At 35.2% G+C, this 24,243-nt stretch overlaps 1 protein-coding gene and 2 long non-coding RNA genes across 12 annotated transcripts in view; 2 read left to right on the top strand and 1 right to left on the bottom strand.

Annotated features, from left to right (window-relative positions):
- Positions 1–5,475: 5,475 nt before the first annotated feature.
- On the top strand, positions 5,476–20,347 carry LOC126866685 (uncharacterized). Its single transcript, XR_007689999.1, has 3 exons — positions 5,476–5,621; positions 15,080–15,230; positions 18,039–20,347. It is a non-coding gene; the product is annotated as an uncharacterized LOC126866685 (long non-coding RNA).
- LOC126866671 (kinesin-like protein KIF13B) overlaps positions 7,898–24,243 on the bottom strand; it is a 175,672-nt gene continuing 159,326 nt past the window's right edge. For 2 of the 10 annotated variants that reach the window (XM_050620539.1, XM_050620535.1), the window contains exons 17-28: positions 23,962–24,153; positions 23,585–23,878; positions 23,343–23,485; positions 22,677–22,845; positions 17,829–17,903; positions 16,036–16,187; positions 14,938–15,271; positions 14,313–14,578; positions 14,010–14,193; positions 13,722–13,919; positions 13,446–13,610; positions 7,898–13,214 (exon numbers count right to left, since the gene is read on the bottom strand). In XM_050620539.1, the coding sequence (XP_050476496.1) occupies positions 13,126–13,214; positions 13,446–13,610; positions 13,722–13,919; positions 14,010–14,193; positions 14,313–14,578; positions 14,938–15,271; positions 16,036–16,187; positions 17,829–17,903; positions 22,677–22,845; positions 23,343–23,485; positions 23,585–23,878; positions 23,962–24,153 (2,261 nt within the window). In that variant the 3' untranslated portion in view covers positions 7,898–13,125. Of the gene's footprint in view, positions 13,215–13,445; positions 13,611–13,721; positions 13,920–14,009; positions 14,194–14,312; positions 14,579–14,937; positions 15,272–16,035; positions 16,188–17,828; positions 17,904–20,450; positions 20,469–22,189; positions 22,205–22,676; positions 22,846–23,309; positions 23,486–23,584; positions 23,879–23,961; positions 24,154–24,243 lie in introns of all 10 variants that reach the window. The other 8 variants (XM_050620532.1, XM_050620534.1, XM_050620531.1 and 5 more) reach the window with 8 other exon arrangements.
- LOC126866690 (uncharacterized) lies at positions 13,169–13,838 on the top strand. Its single transcript, XR_007690006.1, has 3 exons — positions 13,169–13,297; positions 13,420–13,612; positions 13,692–13,838. It is a non-coding gene; the product is annotated as an uncharacterized LOC126866690 (long non-coding RNA).

The following is a 24,243-nucleotide window of genomic DNA, read 5'->3' on the forward strand; positions in this document are numbered from 1 at the left end:
TGCTGGCCATGGGCAAGTTCACTGATCCCGGTGTGTCGCGTTCGAAACGTGCCACGCAGAGACACGCTGGATACAATATACACACGGTTCGTTCGTGGCCACGCTCTTGTCGAGAGAGGAAGAGAGAGAGTGAGAGAGAAAGAAGAAATAAAAGGCAAAGGAGAGAAGAGTGACTCGAACTCGCTCTTACACCGTGAACACGGCCATGACGTGAAAGCAAAGAGAAGGCGTGCGTTACATCCGAGCGCTACGTTCCCCTCGGTTGCTGAATGTCAATGCTTAGGGCGCTTCTTGGAATTCCGGCGAAAAATCGATGATCCCCAGCCTGGTCAGCCCGATAACGAAACTCTTGAGCCGCGATCGTTCACCTTCCTCGTCGTTGGGCAAAAAAGTTGCTCCTGCAGAAAGGATTCGAGACGAATTTCTCGAGCTTTTATTTTCGCTTGTGTCTTTCGTTTCGAATTCGTTGTTTGGGTCTGTGCGAAGTTGAGATTCATGGCGGGGAGCGGAGTTTAGAGGTAATTCGGAGCATGGTGGTGTTTGATGGCCTTTCTCACGGTGAGCCGTTGGAAATACGGCCTTCAACTAGCGAAAGTGGTTGGATAAATTTTGTAGGGTGCCTGAGCTGATCAGTTGTTTGTTCGTAGGGTACTTTTTATGTTGGCCTCTTACAGGTCTTTCTGGTTGTTTGGCGCCTTCGAAGTAGATGTAAAAAGATGTCTATGAAATCTGAAATCTGTCATTCTCATAGGTTCGTTAATTACAGTGTTAGAGAGTGTTTTTATAAAAATATAGATTCGCATAAAACTTCGTAGTCTGGTAAGTATTAGTATGAATACTTATACGTAATAACTAGTATATCAGAAAATATTGGTTTTTACAGATGAACGATAAGTTCGTTATAAATTGGCACGCGATATTACGCAGCTTCCATGATACAAGTCCCTTTTATATCGCCTAACTGTTCAATGTCTGCCGCTTACGTCTATCAAAAGGTACTCTTGTTTTTGTAATGGCTACGCGTCCTTAAGCTTATTCAGGCTCTGACCATGCTAACGTTAATTTGGAATTAAATTTATATACGTGGAGATATAATTCAAAAATTATAAGCTTCTTAGAGGACAGGATATTTAAAACATTTCCTCATTGTCAGAAAGGAAACGATATAAAATGCTCTTATGACAATGAACGTAATAGTATTACTTGGACAAAAATACATTACCTTTACTTCATTATCATTGGAACATTAAAAATGTTGAATTATGCTACTTTTGCGTCTTTCTCGTTTTTCATTTTAGTAACTTGTAGATTACTCCCAGTATAACTTTAACAATTATGAAAATCAGAGGTCTCTATACATACGTGCATTTACATGTTCATAAGCTTTACTTTCTTAATGCATTTCAATCTTCCATCTATTAATTTTATAAAACAATTTCTCGTTATCTTCTCTATTAACAACATAAATAGTCGCATATTCTATATCTTTGTTCTACAATCATCCTACTTCCCCATAAACAATTTCCCTCGCTCTAACGATACTCTCTTTATACATTGGAATAACCATCGATCTCCAGTTCAATTATTAAACTTTTCCATCCATTTTCCTTTCTCCAGCCAAACACCTCTATCGTCTAAGCAAGCGAACGAACGTTTCAACACGTCTGCCGTGTATTTTCAACGAGACAAAGGAGACAAAAAACGCGCAACCGGTAATTAAGTCTGATTATGGAACACTGGCAATTAATATCCCTGGCAATTAAGCAAGATGTTTTCCGCGAAACAGCGCTCCCGTCGCTGCTCATACGCGTCTCTGCCATAAACTCAATCAGCGTGCACGTGCTCTAGATCCTACTAGCCTATATTTACAGTGACTAACAAAACTCATGTATTTACAGTGATTCACTTGACATTTGTCATAGAAAATTTGTACGATCGTATTATATGAATTATACGAAATATTTTGCAATTGAAGATTGCGCAGATGAGAAACACGATAGGCCACGTTCCTTATCTTGTACTGTAGCGCAGTTTTATCAATATAATCATGAGAGTCGCATCTCGTTATCGGTTAATTGGTGCAATATATATTTACAAAAAGTTTCTAGGAGTATTCAAATACTTTCATGAGCAACAGCATGTCGACAACTATTTACGCCGACCAAGGTAAAGCTCGACGACGATGATTGTACGGGAATTTTGCGCTTTACCATCGAGCAAACAACGGCTAAGAGGCAACTGTACAAGTGGCATATTAATTGCAGACATCTCATCGTGTCGCTCTATCGACGATGAAAAAAAGTTGCTCGAGTGCACTGGCTGTTTGCACTCTGTCCGACGAGAGATCTTTGTCGCGTCTCGGTTTTCTCGTGTAAGACGCACGGTTCTTCTTGCACCGGAACAAAAAGGACCTTGGAATCCTGTGGCTTGGTGTCACCGACATTCCCACAGGAGTCATCCTATTATATTTAAATTGGGCGAGCGTGCCTCACGCCCATATGCGAGGATTGCTCGTACACGCGAGCACATATGCGAACACGTGAGCGTATACACTACCGTCCATAAGTATTTGGACACCTGGTGCAATTCGATCAGAAAGGTTGATATGTTTGTTATATTTTCGAAATTTACGATCAAACAACGTTTCTCTGTCGTTAATTCTTTACCTCGTATCAGAACTGGAATGAAATATACTCTGTAAAAATCTTAACTAAAGAAGGGTGTGTTGTATCTGCAAGGGTAGTTCCATGTTTGTCTGTGATGAATGGCTGATACTTCACGAAGTCCATACAAACTTTTAGAATGCGGTTGGAAAAACATATTTCAATTGCTTCAAGACCCTTAACATTGAACAGACACACTTGAAGTCACTTAACTCATAGTAGGATCAATTTTCATCCGTCTTCGTGATTGCTCTTTTATTTGCGTTCTGGAACATTTAAAGAATATTATGTTCTTTTTTATTTAATATTGACTACTTGTTATCATCAATGTCCACTAATTGATGATATAACATGCTGTTATCAGAGGCAGAAAAAGAGTTCTATATGAAATAAAATTCTAATCTCTCCTCTTCTAATTTTCTTATATAAATGCTTGCAACAATTCAGAAATGTCAGAATTTAAAATACTTATGAATGGTAGTGTACACCGCAGGTCAGAGCCACCGGCAAGCCCACCTATGTGAATCTTCTTCGATTTTCTTTCTTTCTTTTTTCCTTCGGAGCACGGAGTCGACAAAGGATGCACTTTCATTTGTCACCGAGCGATCCATGATCGCCGGAAGTGCGGAACGCTCGTCGTGACGCTGTCTGCGTTAATATTTATGCTAAGCAGCGTATAATCAACTAACTGAATTTTTGTTGGACCTCGGGAGGAGCGTCTGATTGCTGGGCCACCTTTTTTGGGGTGCGAATTAGTCGAAATTGTTGATAGACGAAATAGGAAGTAGAACTTCTTCGATAATTTTGTTGACAATGACTTTAGTAAAAATTTGTTTGGATAAACGTTGTATTGTTCGAAGAGGTCTAAAGGGATATTTGCTCTTCATTGACAAATTTGTACGTATGTTTTCCAGAATACGTATTTTTTATGCTTATTATATTTTGATACTTCACCCTCAAAAGATCTGTAATTTATAGTCGATTGTTCAATTCTTGTATTAAATGGCGAGCCTTGAAGGAAACAATGATTGAATACCAAACATATGGTGCGTAATAATGAAGTATTTACCTAAAGGGGAGTGAAAAATTCTATAATCAATTCTTTTGCAATTAATTAATTAAAGTTTTGTACGACTAGCTTAGTTTAATTAGAATACATGATTATATAATATAAAAATATAGAAAAACGGAGTGAGATAAAAGAGAAATATGTATATATATCCAACAACAGTACACACAGGCAGAACATTAAATTATACTTTTATTATATTCATAAAAATTAAAATGTACACACCTTATTGTTTAAGTTCATACTCGTATTAGCTTCTATGCAAGTATCGCAGTATGTATAATATTTAACAATAGAGGTATAGGTACTCTCGAGACGAGACGAGTTTACGAAAAGAATACATGAAATTTTTTATTTTGTTATTTCCTTGGGGTGATACGGTATTTTGTAGCTTACTTCCGATAATTATTAATATTATTGACTGCTTATAAAATAATACTATTACACAATAAGTCATCTCTCGGTTTACGACACAGTTCCGGTGTGACTCCATTAAATTTATTTATTCGCTTCAGCCTTCACATGGCCCTACGAGATCGAAAAAAGTAGTATACGATACTCTGTCTCTGGCAATAAATGAGGGATACCGCGCGATTCCGCTACGAGTCCGCTACTGAATCAAACAAAGAATGATTAGCTTTTTTTCCTTTTTTTCGAAGAAATTACATGGAATATATCTCCTACCTATACTTTTATTTATTTTTTTTTTCGTTAATGTATCATATATTTTTTTGTTTTTCTTACTTATCTGTCTTCACCGCTAAGCACGTCGTGCCACTAGTGCGTACGCCTGCGATCGGATGTGTGTGTGCGTGTGTAATACGTATGTGATTGCTGTGTGAGTAATAAAGGTTAAGAGGTGCTGCTCGAGATTGTCGCGAAATCGAAAGGAAACCTTCGCTTCGTAATAAAGGCTATAGTAATAAAAATGGGTCCATTCATGTTTAAGCGTGTAGGCTAACACGTGAAGATAGGTGCTGAAAATATGAGGCGAGAATTTAGTTGATATATCTTGTGTAAGGTTCAAGTCAGATTAATGCTAAGGAGACTGCAATATTGATGGCAATAACGCGAGTTTGCATCGAGCCACGACTAAACTTAACTTCCATACAAGCACGTTCGTCGATGTAACGCGATCTTGTTTCCTTTTTCTCGGCTCTTTTAATCGTGCTCGGTCATGTTGTGTTGTGTTCATGTCCACGGGTGAGCAAGTGTGAGAAATGATCACACGATGCTTTCTGAAAGCGTTCTCCGTACAACGGCCACTGTAGCACCAGTGCGCGCGAAAAAGGTACGATGCTAATTCGATCGCTAACTATAATCTAAGTAATGGAATTTGAATCTTTCGTCATGACGACGTGTTAATTGTTTACTATATGTATGCGTAACACGAAATAAAAGTCGCCTAAGCGCCTCTGATTTATCTTACTTTTTATTTTACACTCCCGGCTTCGATCTTTACTTCGACCGCATTCGCAAGCACTTACATCAATTCCTTGAAAGTCGATCACATTATTCGCATATTTTTCCATAACTGGTCCTCTTCATTGGTAATTCTTCTATTATGACTGATTGAGGTTAGAATTTTGACGCTTGATCGATCGGTGCTGTACTTCGATAATCGTTATTCGAGTCGATCTTTATCGACTGTTCCGCTTAATCGCAATGGACTATCGCGTCGCGTCGTTTTCTTTTAAAGTTCTTTATTTTTTCATGAAAATTGATTTGGAAAGTTTTTGTAAGTTCGTGTTAAGTTTTAGTTACTGATCGTATATTAGTGTGTTCTCGCAAACGTAGTCGAAGCAACATATCGTTACAATATCAAGGCGATCTAAGTTCGATTGCTTGATGTTCTTTGCTATTTTGCATCTGATTTCTACCATTATCAGGTAATAATTATTATTTAAATTTCTGAAGAATTTATTATAGAGCTGGTTATTGTGTATTGATCGTATTTGATTGAGTACTTTTTTCTACACTTTCAGGAAACTGTATTGTGTGAATTAATATTAATATGTTTATTAGAATAGCATTTAACACATATTCAAGGTACCTTATTCCTTTGATTTTTCATCTTTTCACTCCTTTTAATTTTTGATTTTTCTTTGTTCATAATGTGTAGTACATCCTTCTCATTTAAATATCTTTTAACCTCCAAGTATAAAATTGGTGAAATGAAAACTTTTAATTGCTGAACACATTTGTTAAAACACAACCTATCAACCAACTTTATATCAATCTACTAACCTTATATAAGCAAACATGCATTCGTATTGATGTTACGCCTGCTTTTTACGAAAATATCGAATGCAAGATTAATTTAAAGGATGTACAATGAAACTCTATAGACAGCGGTAAGTTTATTCACACACAGACTATTATTTATATTCATCTGCATATTTTGATTCAATCCATGTATTTTATCAATCCATTTATATTACACAGAGACAAATTTCTACAACTGTACATAGAATATTGACAGAAACGTTCCCATTTTGTTCTCGGCTCATGAATCTAAGGATAAATGAATCGTGGAAGAGTAGAAAAAAGAATGATACAGCGGATCACTGCGATTAAAGTGAAAACATTCAGATAATTCGATCACGCGAACATGGTAATGGCAAAATGGCAGAACATCCCGCGAATCGTCCTTGCATCGTCCCATAGCCTTACATAAGACATCGTCCGAATAGATATCAGTTGAATGGGAACTGACTCTAAACGCGTTTTCTGCCTTTAATCACGCAATGCAAAAATAGGCTTTCCTATTTCCGGTTATCTAGTACCGGAGCGAGTGATACAGCGATCTACGGATCTACAGAGAATTCCCAAAATCCTTACAATCTAGTATCAATCGTTTTTTTTTTTTTCTTATTAACTTTTCTCGTCCTACTCGTCCGAAGAGGAGTTCTACGTTATTACAGGGTGAATCCTCGATCAATCGGAATAAACGTACATGTATTCCATGTTCTTTTCTTTTCATGTGAATATTTTGATCGCTGGCGATCAATTTGAATGGGACAATACTAATTATGCTATGATTTGTTCAAACAAAAGTTACTTTGTAATTACGTAATTAAATTTGTTCTTTGTAACTGAAATGTTTATAATTTCCGATTATACATCTCAGTGATGTAACTAGTATTTAATATTCGAATGACTCAGTATACTGATATTCAAGTATTCAAGAATATTTAACCTTCATATTCTAGTATACCTCAGAATACAGAGTATCAATATTAAATTACTTCAGATTTCTGATATTCGAAATACTTGTACTCGAACACCCAAAAATACCGAATACTGATATTCATGTATTTAAAAATACCAAGTATCGGTATTCGACCCCACTAGAATACAGGATAATGATATTCAAATACCAAAAGTTACTGATATTACCGGTATTCGAGTGCTTGGATTATTAAATACCAATATTCGGGTACCACAAAATGTTGAATACCAAATATTTGAGTAATTTTAAACATCAGTTGTTTAATATTTCAGAGGCAGTAATATCATATATCACCAATGCGCCTAATTCATTGCGTTAAGTACCGGTATTCAAATACATCAACGCGGTCAACAGAGATATCCAAGTATACTAGTATTAAATTTGTATAAAGTCGTCGATTCAAACGTCTCATTGAAACAATAATTTTCAATAGCAATTGAGACAATAATTTACTCGATAGGAGACAATTTACCGTACAATTGTTCCCTATGAAGTAAATTAGAACAGAATACACACGTGTTTCCGAAGATCGAGGATTCGAGAAGGTACAATGAACGAAAATTGTACGGTCGACAATTCTATTTGGTCGCACCATGTTCGACGTACAGATTGATTCGATTTGCAATGTACAGAGTGTCGTTCTCGGTATCGCTAATACAATAACAACAATCAAAGGGATGATGGTGAGGAAATATGGAGGTGGAGGGTGTCTGGAGTTATCGTGAAGCTGGTGCACATCGTAGCTACAATTTTCTTACAATACTGTGTCGATAAACGTCTAAATACCGGTGTGTGTGTCTGATGGCATCTTTTTTTCGTTTGCGCACATACCTCCTTTGTCTTTTGTTATTTGCTCTTTTTTTTTTTTTACACATTATATTAAAATATAACACCAATCTCGACTCGCTTACATTATACATGTACATATGTGAGTTCTTATTATTTTTTTTTTCTTTTGTTTCGTTTAATGTATTTAGCGATGATCGTTCGAACAGTCTCTCACCGTCAAGCGTTTTTAGAAGAGTTCCGAATTCAATATTAACATGCTCGCACTTCGCGTTTAATTGACGACACTGGAAAATGCAGGCTCCGCGGGTATAGCAATTAGGATTCTGTAGGAAAGTTTCTGGGCGATTAAGTGCAATTAAATATTATGTAGCAGTATAATTGATTTCCTTATATTAGTTTAGAGATCATCTTGCATTGTTTTATTATATTTTTATCGATTAAATATAAAATACTTTTTACTTGGATTATATTAATGTATAATAGAGTGGCAATCTTTTATTGTAATATTTCGGCATATCTCTTTTTCAATTTTAGAAACGCTATTTTGGTGGTTATCACCCATGAATACAAATTTCGTATGTTCCTTCGCTGTATCAAATTATTTATTTTACTTATTTTTCATCCTTGATTTCGATAATTTAGCACATGGACCATTAAGAATTAAATGAATTTTAATTGATAAACTGTTGCCTGATGAAAAAAAGGCATGTTTTATGTTCTCCCAATGAAAGCAATATAGTTGATAAATACTTTGTACGTTACTACACAATATTTAATACACCGTAAAGATATTTTAAATAAGTTTCTGGTAGACGTGCTGTTAAATTCTTGCTAACTTTCTTGGGAGAAAAGAAGTCAAAAGTTTCCAATTTCTTTTTTACTGCTATCCTTTAGCATTTCGACTATTTAGTAGACAGATGTTCGTCAGTTCTCTGAAATTTGGAAACGCGAATAATTTTACTTTAAGCCAATCATCAATCGTGTATTGGAGTACTTGTAATCAAAGTATTTAACAAACCAAAGCACCAGAGTTGAGTTAATCAAATTATTATTAGAATTTGTAAACATTAATTTTTTCTCTAACTTATTACTCGTTAATACTCATCAATCACAGATTGATTATCGTTTATCAACAAGTATAACAATGCTCTGATGATTATATCGTAACACGAACATCTTCAAATTAATGACGCGATAATAAAATACCATATTACGATGATAAACAAATAAAAGAGAATGTAAAAGATATAGAAATATGTAAGCAAGTTACTGCAAGTTAAACATTCCAATTTCGTCACATACTTCAAATTACCTTCAATTTTTATCAACATAGTCTTCATGATCATATTATTCATAAATAAAAATATTCTCAAGTCTATTCCACAATTTGAAGTACGAAACAGACGTATAATTTAGAGTAGAGATTTAACTTATTAATTAAAAGTACTCAAATACCTCCTCGACTCACACTTCCCAAAAATGGTTTACGCTTTTAAAATTCTTCGGCATGACACGTTCACCATTGTCTCGCGAAACTTTCCACAAATAACGAAGAAGATTTGTTTTCTTTAGTTGGAGCTTATGCCAGCTTTCTGAGAAGTCCAGCCAAAATGGCTAGCCTGATGGACGCGTAAAATGGTACCGTGCACAAGTCGCGCGTATGCAATCGGCAGCAGTGCGAGGGTAGAAAAACGAGGGAGCAGCGTAAAACAGCAAAAGATTAGTCTCACAGCCTTTTTATAGTTAGGAGAATCGATTAGATTACAGGGCGTTTTATTTTACGTCTTGTTACTTTTTTTTTTCTTTTCTTTAATACTCTGAAAAAAATGGACCCGTGCGACCCTTTGTTTCAACGTTGTTTATTTATTTCACTTGTTCGCGTCTTCGTCTCTTTCTTTCATCATTTTATTCGTTTCTTTCTCACTGATTTTCGTTTGGAACTTAGACCGTGTGTTGTGTGTGTTTGTCTGTGGCTGCAGCAGCTTTGCTTTCAGATGAAAGGGATAATGTTAAACTCGGAAGTCTTCCAGAGACATTCGTAAAACCGATTGGTCGAAAATATTATTCTAGGATCCGTTAGGGTACAAAGTATAGTTGTTGAACGATTATCATATTAGATAATTAATAACGATAAAAATGGACATTGTCTTATCGTGGGATGGAATAGGCTGTGTAAGCTCCGTCGATGCTAGATGCTCCACTGCGAGATATAATTGGAAATAAACAGACAAAATTAATAAAAAAGAAAAGAGAACACAGAAAACGAAAGTAATCATATATGTACAATTTTTAGCTATTACAATAAAATTAGTTAATTATTAGAAAATATTTATAAGCAGACGATCGAACATTTTACAATTATTAGAAATTAAATTTTACTATGTTTCAATTCTATGTATATATATAATTTCTCATCGTAACGATAGCGGAGAAAAAGAACCTAAGAAAAAAGAAAAAAAGAACAGAAAAGTGTAACGCGTTGTCTGAAACTTAAAGGAGACTCTATTAATCCTATATGCCAGGTAGGCATGTAGCATCACTGTGACATTTGTGAGTCTTAATTTTCTTTCATCATTAATATTCTTGAATTACCAAAAAATGGACAGAGATACCTTCGCCCGCGGCGTTTCCCTTTCGTGTAAAATACGCGTTCGTATTTTTATCTTTACCATCTTTACTTCGTTTATTCTATTCGTTTATGATAACACGCGTGCACACGAAAGCAACAACCGCAAGTCTCTCGTCTTTTAATATCCGTATGACCAAGGAAACGTCGCGTCGCAGGCGAGAGTTTATTATTTATATTCAATAAGTATTACATACAGTAATATATGTTCATTATTGATAGCGTTTAGTATTGTTCTAATTGGACAGAAGTTGTTGTTCTTGTTATGGTTATTTTTTTCTTTTTTTTTTTTTTTTTTTTTTTGGTTGATGTTCACAATTTGGGCGAATTTTCTTTCTTCCTTTTTTCTTTCTTTTCTTTCGTTTCTTTACGATTATATCTTAATCTTTATGATGATTAATTAGCTTCTTTCATTCGACGTTCATTTCTTCGTTACACGTTTAACCTTTTTCCCCCCTCCTTTCTTTCTATTTTCGCATCGTTCTTGTACTCCACACGATCTATTCGATAAATTAAAAAAAATATGCGATACCGTCGTTTGATTTTTCTCTTATACGCGACACCTTTGATCATCTATCGCCGTTATATCTTTTCACAGTGCTTTACTTATCTCCTTCTTCTTCTTCTTCTTCTTCGCTTCTTTTTTTTTTTTAATTAATTCATTGTCGAACGAGAAATCAGTATCGTCATCGTCGTACTGAGCAAAAATCACGTTTGAAATGTATCAAATATATATACATATATGTATATTAGAGTCGTTTCGCGGTGAAAATTCAGCCAAGAATCAAGAAGAGTCAAGTGCAACGAATCGTGGACAATTCGCCACGATAAAGAACAGAGAAAGAAAGAAATAACGTCGAATCAACGCAGTTTGACGTGACGCTAATTCAAGATACGATCAAGCAAGCTCGTGTGTTTTTTCATTTTCTTTAATTCGATCTCTACTATCTAAAACTTACGAATCTAGTATTGCGACCCTATGTGATCGTGTTGCACTCAGAGACGATTCACATTAGCCAGCGAATCGATTGTTGTGAATCAATGCCAGCATCGGGCAACAATTACTACGTAATTGATAATCAATGATTACAATTAATTGTCATTGACGATGAAAATTTCATTCAACTAAGTGTAATCACAATTAACGATTAAAATTGCTATTTAATCTTGGAACACTATAATGTAATATTGCATTCTCAATCGTCTTTTGTTATGAACATTTGTAAGAAACGTTGACTTTTTTATTATCCTTGCTCTGTGGATCTTCTTGCACGATATTTTAGCAATTAATAATATTAGTGTACGATATTGTTTTTTATGATTTTATAATACACAGAAACAGATAACTCGTAATTTGTAAAATTTCGCTTGTTTTATCAACAAACTAGTTGCTGTTACGCAAGAATAACTTGTGTCTAATTTGTTAAGATTTTAATCGATCGATGACCAACACTGACAATCACTTACGACAGAGACGATAGCCAATGTGAATTTCTTTTTTTATCTTCAATTTATATCGTCATGCAACACGCACAGTTTCTTCCATACACTTTTGCGCCGTATAAATTAATTGCGTGTCATGTTCGCGTTAACAACGTAATGCTGGACAGAGGACAATAATTGTATGTTACAATAAAAAGGAACTTAACAGATTGCGCTAAAAAAATACAATATATATGAAACAATTGTATACATATAAAATCTTTAAATAATCTACGCAACGCGATAAATTCGTGTCTCATGAAAAGAATCATCATCTTCACATTTATTTTAGTTTTTGGCCGTCCCGTGTGATTTATTCCTCTGTTGGCTACATCTCCATTGTTTCAAATTACCGGCCCGGCAATTTTGGAGAGTGTCTTTCATATTCTGTCTATTTATATATATATTCACTGGCAATTTCCATAAAATTGCCAGATTGTTATTTCTTTTTTTTTATTTTAATTCATATGATTATTGTACATATTGTAATATATTTAATATTCGTGTCGATATTTATTCTGTTTCTTTTTCTTTTCTTTTAAATGCAATCGGTGCTTAGAAATTATGGAATATTATTGTTTAAAACGAGCCTTGATTTACCACCAATGGTAGAAGATTACGATCAAAATAACTGACTCTGTTTTTCCCTATTTCTTCAATTAGTGTTAAAAAATGTACAATTAATACGCGAACTAAATGATGCTTCGTCTTATGTAAAAAGTAAATGGCTCATCATCCCAGTCGTTAAAATTAAAAGTTTTTTGTGGAATGCTTACAAATTATATATATATATATACTATATATATATTCGATTGAACATCGTTCGCTGACTTTCGATACGCAAAGACGAAACTTTTCTTCGTATCGATGTTTCTTGCGCTTTTTGTTTAATACTCATTCTCTCTCACTCTTTCTCTCTCTCCCTTTCGCGCTATACTCGCTCTCTCTCTCTCGCTCTCGCTATGCTACTGAAGATGCGAAGTAGTTGTAGATACTATGCTTTCAGAACAGCATGTTCTGTTCGAGAAAAAAAAAACACCAGAAAAAAAGTTTCTTTGACAGAACGTCCCATGCTTTGTGTGATACACATTACAATGACCTAATATTTCAAGTAATATTTATAAGTATTAATTAATCCATAACTGCCCTAATGTCTAAGGGACTGAAACACTGCTGCTACACATATCATAGGCATGTAGCAATTAGGATATTTAGTGGCTTATTAGTAGAACGAAGTTACTGGTGAAGCGGCGTTGTGATCCGTTTACTTGCCCCGTGGAGAAGATCGCGTGCCTGTCGTTGAAAGGCCCTCCCCTCGGCTTCGACTTCGGTGCAAGGAATGTAAACCCTCACCTGGAGCATTCGATTATATATTGGCATAAATTTATAATACTTCAAAGCACTCGGAAGACGTATTATTTCTAAGTTTTTGCCAGGTTTGTATTAATTTCGCTACGTCGTGCAAATTTATCTTCCCGTTTGTAGAGTTTATCTTCGAATTTAAAAGAAAGTAGTTGATTATTTTGTAATAATTGCACATTAAGTTATTCTGTTATAGCTTTTTATATAAAATATTCTTCGTACCTCTGCTGACGCTTCGGCGCATCGGTGCAGGTTGAGGGACAGAGACATAGTTTCTAAGTGCTCGGCCACGTTTGTCCTGAATTAGTTTGTCCACTTTAACGAAGATACCGCATTTCGGTCGACACGTGAAGTACCTATGGCCATTCACAGCACCATCGTTTTTACCTGTAACAATAAAATTAATTTCCTCAACTACTTTTCTTTTTTTTATCTATTAAATACGTTTTTTTTTTTTTAATTTAATAGAAACGTGAGGATAATAAAAGCGAACGTTACCTGTCGGGGCATCGAGTTCAACTCCTATCCACGTCCCGGATGCAAACTCTGTTGGGCCAACGTACGCTATGACACCAGAATAGCTGTATGGGCGAACCAGCACCGATTCACCAACTATAACCCAATCCGGGAGCGGAGTTTCGACTCTACTTAAGTCGTGTCTCGATCCAAAAGCTGAACTCTTGTCGCTCACGTCGTCTATTAAATTTTTATAGAAACAGAGGCGAAATTTTATTAAAGATTCGTTAACAAACGCTAGTTACTTTGTTGCTATCAATAGTTATTTACCATCGATTCGTTCAGAGGAGCTGTTGTCACCGTTCTCATAGGGAATGTTAGGTTGCATTGATTGTTCGAGTCGTGCTGCTGCTTTGCTCTCTGAAACTTGTGGACGGACCATGGGGAATGAAGCCCTGTGCTGAGAACTCGTAGGCCTTCCTGTACTAGTAGAAGCTTTCCTTCGACGTACGACCTGTAATCGTCAGATTAACATTATAAGTTTAGTCGATTTAATTTGACATATTAGTCAATTCGACACGAATAATGTACGCGATATATATGTTCGTTCAATAGCTTAAATATTAACATTACCTTTCCTGGTGGTAGCTTCGTGTGTACAACCGAGCTACCCTCCAGAGGGCTGTCTTCTCCAGAATTCGATGCCTGACTAATCTCCATGTCGCTTTTCCTTCTGTTGCTCAAACCCTGACTTGGTATATCCTTCTTCTGACGATGAGTAGAACTTGTACGCGACACATTGGTATTTGCATCGCCATCGCTTTTCGTCGAAGAAACCGGACTGTCGATGTCTGCGTCCATGTAGGCACCTGTCTCGTCTAAGTTCTTTCTAGTATGTTCTGCGATATACAAAAGATCCATTTTACATATATGTTTGTATGTTTATAAAATTAAAAAAAAAAAATTAAATCAATGGGGAGAGAAACTGTATACTAAACGTTTTCTAAAAACGGATTTCAAATTTCTCATAAATGCATAAAGATCTATCAATCCCTGGATTTTAAGTAAATCTGAAATAGCAAACAACAACCTTTAAACTCTTCTGTTCTCATTAAACTGTTAAACTTCGACTATTCTATTTCTTCCTCCCTTATTCTTCCCTTACGATACAATCTCTCAGTAACTATTTCACGCGACGCTCATCTTAACAAGAATGTATACTTTAAGTATTTGCTCTTTCGAGAGCCATTCAACTAACCCTCGCCGCAAGTGTTCTCCATCACGTTTAAGTTGCCCAACGCGTTAGTCACTTCACCCATATATTCCTCCGGCGTTTCCTCCACCAGTGAGCTGTCCATTCTCTCTGGTTTCTTATAATCCAACAGATTTCTGTATTCCAGGTCTGGTGTCTCGTCCACGCTGATAGATTTAACGGAGATGGAGTCCTCGGACGTGAGATTGGTCGTAGACACCGCTTGTGAACCGTAGCCGCTGCTGCTCATGCTTGGCGTGTTGATCTTCGTCGATTGAAGTTCGACAAGAGAATCCAGTGTGCGTGAAGAAGTTAGCGGTTTTACTGGTTTCGCCGGTGCCTGAACGTAATCGCGTGTGATTTGATTGTGACAAAGATGATATCGTGGGACTTAATAACTTTTTTTCTAATCGTAGACAAAGAGGAGAAACAATTGTACTTGATATTTCTCGACGATTTGTTCATTTTTATACCTGTAGTAGTATTTAATCGCATTTGTATTTTTGTACCGTTTCTTTTCACGGATTCAGATCTCTAGATACAGATACAATGTTTCTTCTCTAAACAAAGTTAACAATTTCACTGTCTGTGATATTCTAATGGTTAAGTTTTCTAAGAATTGCTTTTTAAAAAATTAATTATTAGAATCGTTCGCCAACATATGAATACAAACTTCGTGGTATCGTTCTTTCAAAAGAAAATAGAAATACCACAATTTTTGTTACGTTTACTGCAAGAGCGTGTCTGACCATAGACGATCCGTTTTCACTTTTTATGCTCCTCACGTTTATGTTCCTCTAAGTTTAAATTCATCAAATTTTAAAACTGCATAGAAATTATTCAGATAAATGATAAGATATACGATATACGAATAATAAATAAAATATTTCTTTACGAAGATGATCGAACCTAGCAAAAATTTCAAAGCTTAACTAAAACTGTAGAAATTTCAAACTTAAGACTCGAAATGGTAATTTGTTATATATAAGTGTTTTTTTTTTTTTTTTTTTAATAGAATACGAATATATCGATCACGTAACAAAGACAACGATTCAAGTATAAACTATTTCCAATGTATTTTCGAAATTTAAAAACGCGTACTACCTGGTACGAGTCGTATTCCGAGTAATCAGCGTCGCTCTTCTCTTCGTCCTCGTCGTGTACGGGCGTCGACAACTGGTTGCCAGTGTTCGATGTTTCCTCGTGCAGAGTGGTCATTCGTAGACCCAATTTGCCACCGACCATATTCGGAGATGCTAAAAACGAACATTATCAAGTCAATAAAAGTCGCATGTGATTATATCGCTCTTGCGAAGACTGTGAGAAATTGTAAAGAATATCAGGGCCGATCTGGCCACCGTGAATAAAGAAAAATTGATTAAAAATAAAAGGGAAGAATCGATTGATTTGTGATTGCTCGTTTATTTAGATTTATTCCTTCTTTTGGGTTCCAACATATCAAACATCCATTTAATCGGGTTTATGATCACACTAAAAGGTGCCAGGTCGGTTCTGATACACATTTATCAGTGATTGCAATAATATCGAACAAAAGGAATGTGGTCCATGCTGTTCCTAAAGAAAAAAGAAAAAAAAAAGAATGAAAAGGATAAACGGGTATATTCCACGTATTCGACGATTTCTTTTTCTAATTAAATTATCATTTATCTTTTATTCTTTATTCATAAAGTGTCCTTGTACTATTGTCTTGTTGATATTGCGTTCTGTACGTTTTTGCATTTACAAATTTCCCGTAATTTCCATAAAAATCCACAGTCTGTAATTAGTACTTGCGTAATTATCAAAATGTTTTCGGTCACGTGTCTCATCCTATACGCTAATTTCGTGTATTGATAATGTTCGACTGTTTCTCGTCTTGCACCTAACAGTATATTTCTTCGTTCTACTTCTGATAAAACGTGTGTATTTCTGTACGTGTCAGAATGATCCATGTGAGGCCAAATTTTGTACTCGAGAATCGAAGTAAGTGCTCGAAATGAAGATACTATAAAGATTTGGAAGATCCAAGCACATAATACGTGGAATATAAGGCAGCCTGGAAGAAACGTAAAACAGAGGGTGAGAAAGGTACCGTATGGTAATCGAAAGCGATAAAACATCGAACACATACGGAGACTATGCACTGCGGCACAGCGAGGCTGCAGTTCCGATAAAGGACAATAACTACGGAGAAAAATGATAAATACGGAAGAAAAGAAGAAAAAGAAAACGAATCGTGATTCTTATCGATATCTGTTATCGTAGTGCTACGTAATAATCGAAATAAGGAGTAAGGAAACGAAACGATCTACTAATCACTACGAGAATGATCGAATGGACTCTTTCAAACTCGCCACATTGATTTAGAAAATCGACGATTTTCAGAAGTTCATTAAATTCAACGAATATTAATTTTTAATCCTTTCTCCAGTAAATTAGCTTCTAGAAAAATTCTAATACTTAGCAGTGTTCATCTACTGATACTATTGTTAGCTTCGTTGCTGAATGTGAAAGCTAAGAGTATGAAATTCTACCTTATCACTGATATATATATATATATATATATATATATATATATATATATATATACGTTACTATTCTATTATCGAAGCAGAAAGATAAGACGTTTGATAGAAAATATTGGAGAAAGGCTTAAATTGCATGAAAAATGAATAGAGGAAATTTCTTTCCTTAAAATATCTGCCAACTTATTTTCGAGCTGCGTTGAACCCCTGGACCATTTCGATTCTTTCAGAGGTGAGGATCCATAGATCCTCGCATTCTTACGAAAGATACGAAATTTCCGCGAGAATTTACACGAATAATTTGAAATAAAATCGATGAATTCTCGTGGTAATGCCAGTTCGAAAGAGCCATCAACAGCGAGTGTCACCTACACTTGGCAGAGGTGGATTGTTGCAGACGTGTCAATGAGTTGAGATTCAGGTTCAAATTCAGGAAGGTTGGTCTCGCTGAAAGGAGATAGACGTACTGATTACACGGCACTCGGTTTTTCTCGTCGATCGCTAAACACTACATTTTTGTTCTCCTCTTAATGGCGAGCCTTCGACAAAACCTTTCTTATTTTTCTTTCTTTCTGTTTGCAGGCTTGTCACGCGTGATCGATCATGCCTGTAGGCTAGAAGACACTTGATACAATCAGGCAAACCAGATCAGCGTACGATGTACACCTTTTGCGTCTCATATCGAAGATATTCGTGTCGACAGCAGTTATTACAGCCGCGTACAAATATTTGTAAAATTTAGTAGAAAATATTGCAGAGGTACAATTTCAAATCGTTTCTTCGTTGCTTTCTCATTTTGAGATTCTTTGTACACGTGAAACGATTTAACTCGCCATTCTTTAACCAATCCAAAATGCACCGATACGTCGATTAAAACTCGAAATATATTTTTCCTGATCTTATTCGAGAAAATATTTGTTAGGAATCTTCTAAAATTCAAAGTTATTTCGTACGATTAGAAATCTCAATTTATCCAGAGGAAACTGACGTAGAAATATCATTAACGAAGAGATCTGATCGTAATTTATGATCTCATATGCATCGTGGATTTGTCATAAAGTATGCTAACGATAGCATTTTATTAGTTTAAAGTCAAAAGTGGTATTGATCTCGAGCTCTTCTCAATGCGGTATCTTCCTTGGATTTTTACTGTACAGTCGATAGCATTAAATATGTAGACTCTATCCTCCCGCAAAGCATGCTTCACTATGGCCGAAACAATAATCTCATGCAGTACTAAATTACTCTTAATTTTGCCCCCTACACCATTCTCAACTTGTCTGCTTGTATTTCTTCGCTTCGTTCGACTTTAAACTAATTCTTCCTGCGGATAAAGAAAATGGGTCTTTCGTCATAAAGAATAGTTGGCTAAATTCTTCTTCCGAATACGAATAAATATTTATTCCCTTCTTTGAGATATATCTTCCCATTTTCTTAGTTACTTGTAAGTTTCTTCCTTCTTCTTCGCTTCAATGAAAAACAATTTAGTTGCTTTAATTAATTAAGACCAACAATATCGTTTAATTAAGGAAATATTCATAATACAAAAAAAAAGAAAGATCCTGAATTGTTTTTCAGAAGCACGTCCACCTAAATCATTAATCAATAAATATTTATATATATATATATATATGTACACATATATGATACAGTTACCCTACGTCTGTTTCTAAAATATCGCTTAATAGCACATTCACAGGTAGAGACAGTAAAAGTAGAACAACTTTACAAGCCATCTTATTCGTCTTTCTTAATTTGTTCTTTTTTTACTCTTCGACTATAATTCGATCATGATAGAAAAAAGAAAAACATCTTATGCACGCTGGTTCACTCTTAAATTCAGTCTTAAAACATAGATACCAATATCGATAACTCGTCGAACGTTACGAATTTTGTTTCTTATCTCAAACTTCGACGAGTCGTCGATAAAAAGAAGAAAAAGATTTCAAAAAAAAAAAAAAAAAGTAAGAAAAAAGAAAAAGATAAGAAAAACAGAACTATAGAAATCGTTTCTATTCTAGTAAAAAACTTTTGCGAAAGAATTGTTCAAATACCCATGCTTTTCGACTGCGATTCGTGATATAGTATAGTATAGATTATAGATAATCATAGTCGTGATATACAGTGCTAGTGAACATGATTTCTACGCATGGTGATCTCTGATAGATACTGCGATAGACACGAGAGAAGATCGTTCTTTCATCTTGCGTTTGCAATGCGTTGACGTGACTTTCGTTAAGCGTCGATCATGATCAGCAACGCAGACAAATCATCGTGTAAAAGATGTGAGCCAAAGAGAAACAGTCCGCATGAACATAGACGAGCCGATATATGCTTGCTTAGAGGCACACAAGGAAACGCATTCGGCATGCAACAGTAAAATCGTGAAACTAAAACAGCATTTGCTCTCGTTGCAATGAAACAGCGTTCGACACATAGACACATAGACAGAGAAGGCATCAGCAATTTTCAGAACTAGAGTTTAGATCATTTGAAGCGAAATATTCGTAATACGATTTTTATTGAAAATCACAACGTGAGTTCACGCTCGCCATCTATATGCAGATGCGCTAGTTACAATAAATAGTAACTAGACCATAGTTCTAGATACAATCGATAGATTTAATCGATAGGTTTAAGATGTTCTTTTGTTTTTATCCCTAGTCCATGTATATTACAATACACATAATTTGATTTTGATGCTATGATAATAAGAGCTTGAAACAAATAGAAAATCATGAAAATCTTGTATTTTCTTTGATGATATGAATCATTTCTGGTTCTGAACATTGCTAGGATCACAAAAAAAAAAAAAAAAAAAAAAATAGAAGTGCAGCACCATCGACACACTATATACACATATATATATATTTAAGGCGCACTGGAAGAACTAAAACAACAGACAGACTCAACCACTCACGAGACATATTTATATACTAAATCGTCACTGCCTGTTACGGCATCAATCAAATATCAATCAAGACTCCATTTTACCTGAGTTCAGAATGGAGCCTTGCGTGGGCCGAAATAGTTGTAGAAGTAGTAGACGTAGTGTTATAAACAGAGGAACAGAGATATAAGTTGCGTATTATTGATATAATCGCTTGGACTCGTTCGTGTTAATTTTGCTACAAAATTCTGCTGATTATCAATAAGGCTCGTTAATTAACGTTATCAAAGAGGCTCTGTAACAAGTGGTGGAGCTTTTTTTTTTTGTAAATATCGCTGCTAATAAACGCTATAGTAAAGGCGGATCTGAAGAAAAAAACAGTAGGTCGTTTTTCTTTTTACCATGCTCAACTCTCTTTAGGCCCGCCCCTCTCTCTCCCTCTCTCTCTCTCTCTCCCCTTTCTTGCATGATATCACGGTTCATGTGATTTTTTTTTACTAGGAAAGCTTTAATAAACGTTGCTAAATAGTGGCAAAAATCGTGCGTAAAAGTTGAACATAGCGTGGTGACATAACAGTATGATAGAAGCTGTAAATAGAATAAATACGAAGTTCCAATGTGTAGTGGTAATTCGCTAAGAGGGAGATCGGTTTTACCAAACATCGTTAAGGAGAGTGATCGATCTGTTTGATCGTGTCTGTTCTAAGTGATTGAGCGATTTCCTTGTATGGTGTTCTTCTTTTTCATACATAGAATTCAGTAGAATTTCATAGAATTTTTATTACTTGGAAATCTCATTTTTTTTATATTAGAAATATTAATTAATATTATTTAATATTAGAAATAATATCGGTGAATTAACAAATAGTACGGTTTGTTATCGAGTATTTTCTGAAAATTTCCATTAAAATATTGCAATATTTTGATCTATCCTAAACGCAAAATTTATCAAAAGGGTTGAAAATTGAGAGCACGCGTAACGCTTCTGTAAACGAATATAGAGAAAACTCTTTTTATTTTAAAGATAGAAGTAAATTTGATTTCCAGTGGACACGATATAAGGAAACGCTAACGATGGATGACATGAAATCTCAATAATAAAAACGAACGAAAAAGGAAACGTATGAAATGAACATCTTCCATTATTCAGAAACAACATATCTAATACCAAAGGAGGACATAACAGTGGAATTTTAAGACAATCAAAAACTAGGGCAAATCTTAGAGTGACTATCATGGCAAGGTGGTATATTTATAAATATATATATATATGTATAATATATTAAGAAACATTGCATAAGCCACATTTCAGAAATGAATGAATAGACTTTTTTCGTCGAATATAATTCAAGAAAGCAAAAAATCAAGGCAACGAGAAGTGATCGTAAAACGTATGTCGATATATTATTCTAAGACTAAGGTCCTCAAAACACAGTGCCATTAAAATTTATCAAAGCGTTTAAATATTATTAATAATTCAAATTGTGATTTAAGCAAACTAAGATGTTGCAGTCAATCAAATGATGGATTCGCATAAGATTATAAGTCATAAAGATATCCAAACAAAATTAGAAAAAAGTAAAAGGAAAAGAAAAAAAGAGAGAGAGAAAAAGAACTAAAACGTCGATAATTAAAATTCGTTCGAACTTTTAATGTAAAGTAGCAATCCATTTAGCGTAAAATTCTGCGCCCAGGTAGCAAGCTCTGTCGTCGATCATAGAGCAGCGTTAATAACGAAACAAAATAATATTCCTTTTGCTAAATTAGCTACGCCTTCATCAACATCATGGCAAAAACGCTTGCGTAGCAAAAGAACTCTCTTGCAAGAAATCTTGGGAATTACCTCTTTGTTGGCGTGCTTATGGTAGCACCGTTGGAGATATTGTTAAAAGTTATTATGAACAATAGTAAGATGTTAATTCTATTGCCATTACACAATCGAAGAATTAAGTGATATATGCAATCGATCGAATTAATAAAATGGATTACTACAAAATGAACGGTGAACTAATGAATGAGAAAATGAATTGTATGAGTGAATATTTTGTGTGAATAATAATAAAAAAAAAAGAATCCTTCGTTTATCGTTTATATTAGCTTCTAACTTGAGTATCAATCAAAATTTCATTTATCTTCTATGATTTCATAAATTATATATTCTTCCAAAATTGCTCATTGTTACCAACGTTAAATATCAAGCATATAATTATTTCATACACTTTCAGTTGGATGTGCAATTAAGAAATCATAGAACGTATGATCGCTGAATTTGTTGTTTGGAAATGTTTCGTTGGAAAAATGTAATGGATAAAAATGAAAAGTTTGCTTACCGATTCCGAATGGTTTAGCCGGCGCAGAAACGAAGTTCTCGTCGTTTCTGGTGTGACCCGTGGATGCACGACGCGAATGAAGCAGCCCGTTCAACTCTGTGTTGAGATCAGTCACGCTTTCAGAACGCGTAACGTTCAAAGAGTCCATCGAGGTATCGGATCTCATGATCTGCAAGTAGTCGGCGTATCACGTTACTTATCTCTATCTCAGGAGATACTGTATGATTTAACTATAGTCTGTCCAAAATCAATCAGCCGTTCAAGGCCTTTTCCCAATTATAAACAACATCACAAGTGACCCCTCCCTCTTTTACATTCTTCAACCATTTACAAAATTAAAAAAGTTAATGAAAACATTTCTTTCAAATATCATCTTCGTTAAGTGTACTGAGGTGTTTATATGGCCAAATGATTCTAGACAAACCGTGATAATTTAGAAAAAGTGACAGGATAGTGAATACAATGAAATTTTGAAACTAATGATACTACAATGTCTAAAACTACTACTGGTTTGGACTGGAATAAGAAAATACTTGGACTCAAAAGTGGAACACAAAATACCAACTATAGAATAGAGATTAAAATACCAACTATAGAGATTAAAAAAGAAAAACAAATTAAACAAAAGCATACAGTGCGTCCGAGACGGCGGAGAGGCAGTAGTACCTGCGAGAAGTTGGGTACGCTTGCTGTCTTGCGCATAAGTGGTTGACCCTGTGCTTGCAGTAATTCTTTTACCGCGACGCTTTGTCGTAATCGGTCTAAAGTTAAGATACTTTCCACCGCAGAAACACCGCGTGTATATTTTTCTATGCAAACATCAGACATGTGAGTTTAAATTATATTTTTATGTATGTTTGGTCTTGAGTGTACAAGATTTTGCGTAAGTATTATCAAAGCTGACTTACCGATGTAAGTCTCGCCATCACATAAGCTGTTGTCTTCGCCACTTGCAGCTATTTGTGCCAAACTCTCGCGATCTTCCAATTCTTCACTAGCCTTTGGTATATTAGACACGACTTCGTAAGTGACTCCAGTTTGAGTTAAGCAGTCGGTACGAACGATTCTCTTGAAGATTCTGTCTGTGATACTTTGCCGTTTGTAGATGTTCAAGGCTAATCGTTTACGCAGCACAAGGTCCATTGGCGCCGGGTGTGAGAGGCGCACCGTTGTTTTCAAAATTAAAAAAACCCGCTCGTTTGCTAAAATATATTCATAAACAGAATTGAAGATTCCGAATATTATAAATTCTTGAACATTAGATTTTTATTGTTATATATCTTACCATCTGTGACTTTGTTCAGATGTATATTGTCGTGTATACTGGAATCCCAAGCAGCGATAGCGCACACATCTTTCTCTATGCGACGAATTATGGGTAAATTGTAGAATTTATTGCCATGTTCCTTTGGTAAGATGGAATTTAATCCGGTTACGGAGACTTCTTCTCCCGACTGATGTGTTGAAAGATCATCGGCTGTGAATATTCGATTATTAAGAGATCATTAAATGTTATTTTGCTAAATATAAACGATTTTAGACAAATTGTGACAGTTCACAAAAGGAT

The sequence above is a fragment of the Bombus huntii genome, chromosome 6 (assembly GCF_024542735.1).
Source record: "Bombus huntii isolate Logan2020A chromosome 6, iyBomHunt1.1, whole genome shotgun sequence".
In the NCBI taxonomy this organism is placed as follows: domain Eukaryota; kingdom Metazoa; phylum Arthropoda; class Insecta; order Hymenoptera; family Apidae; genus Bombus; species Bombus huntii.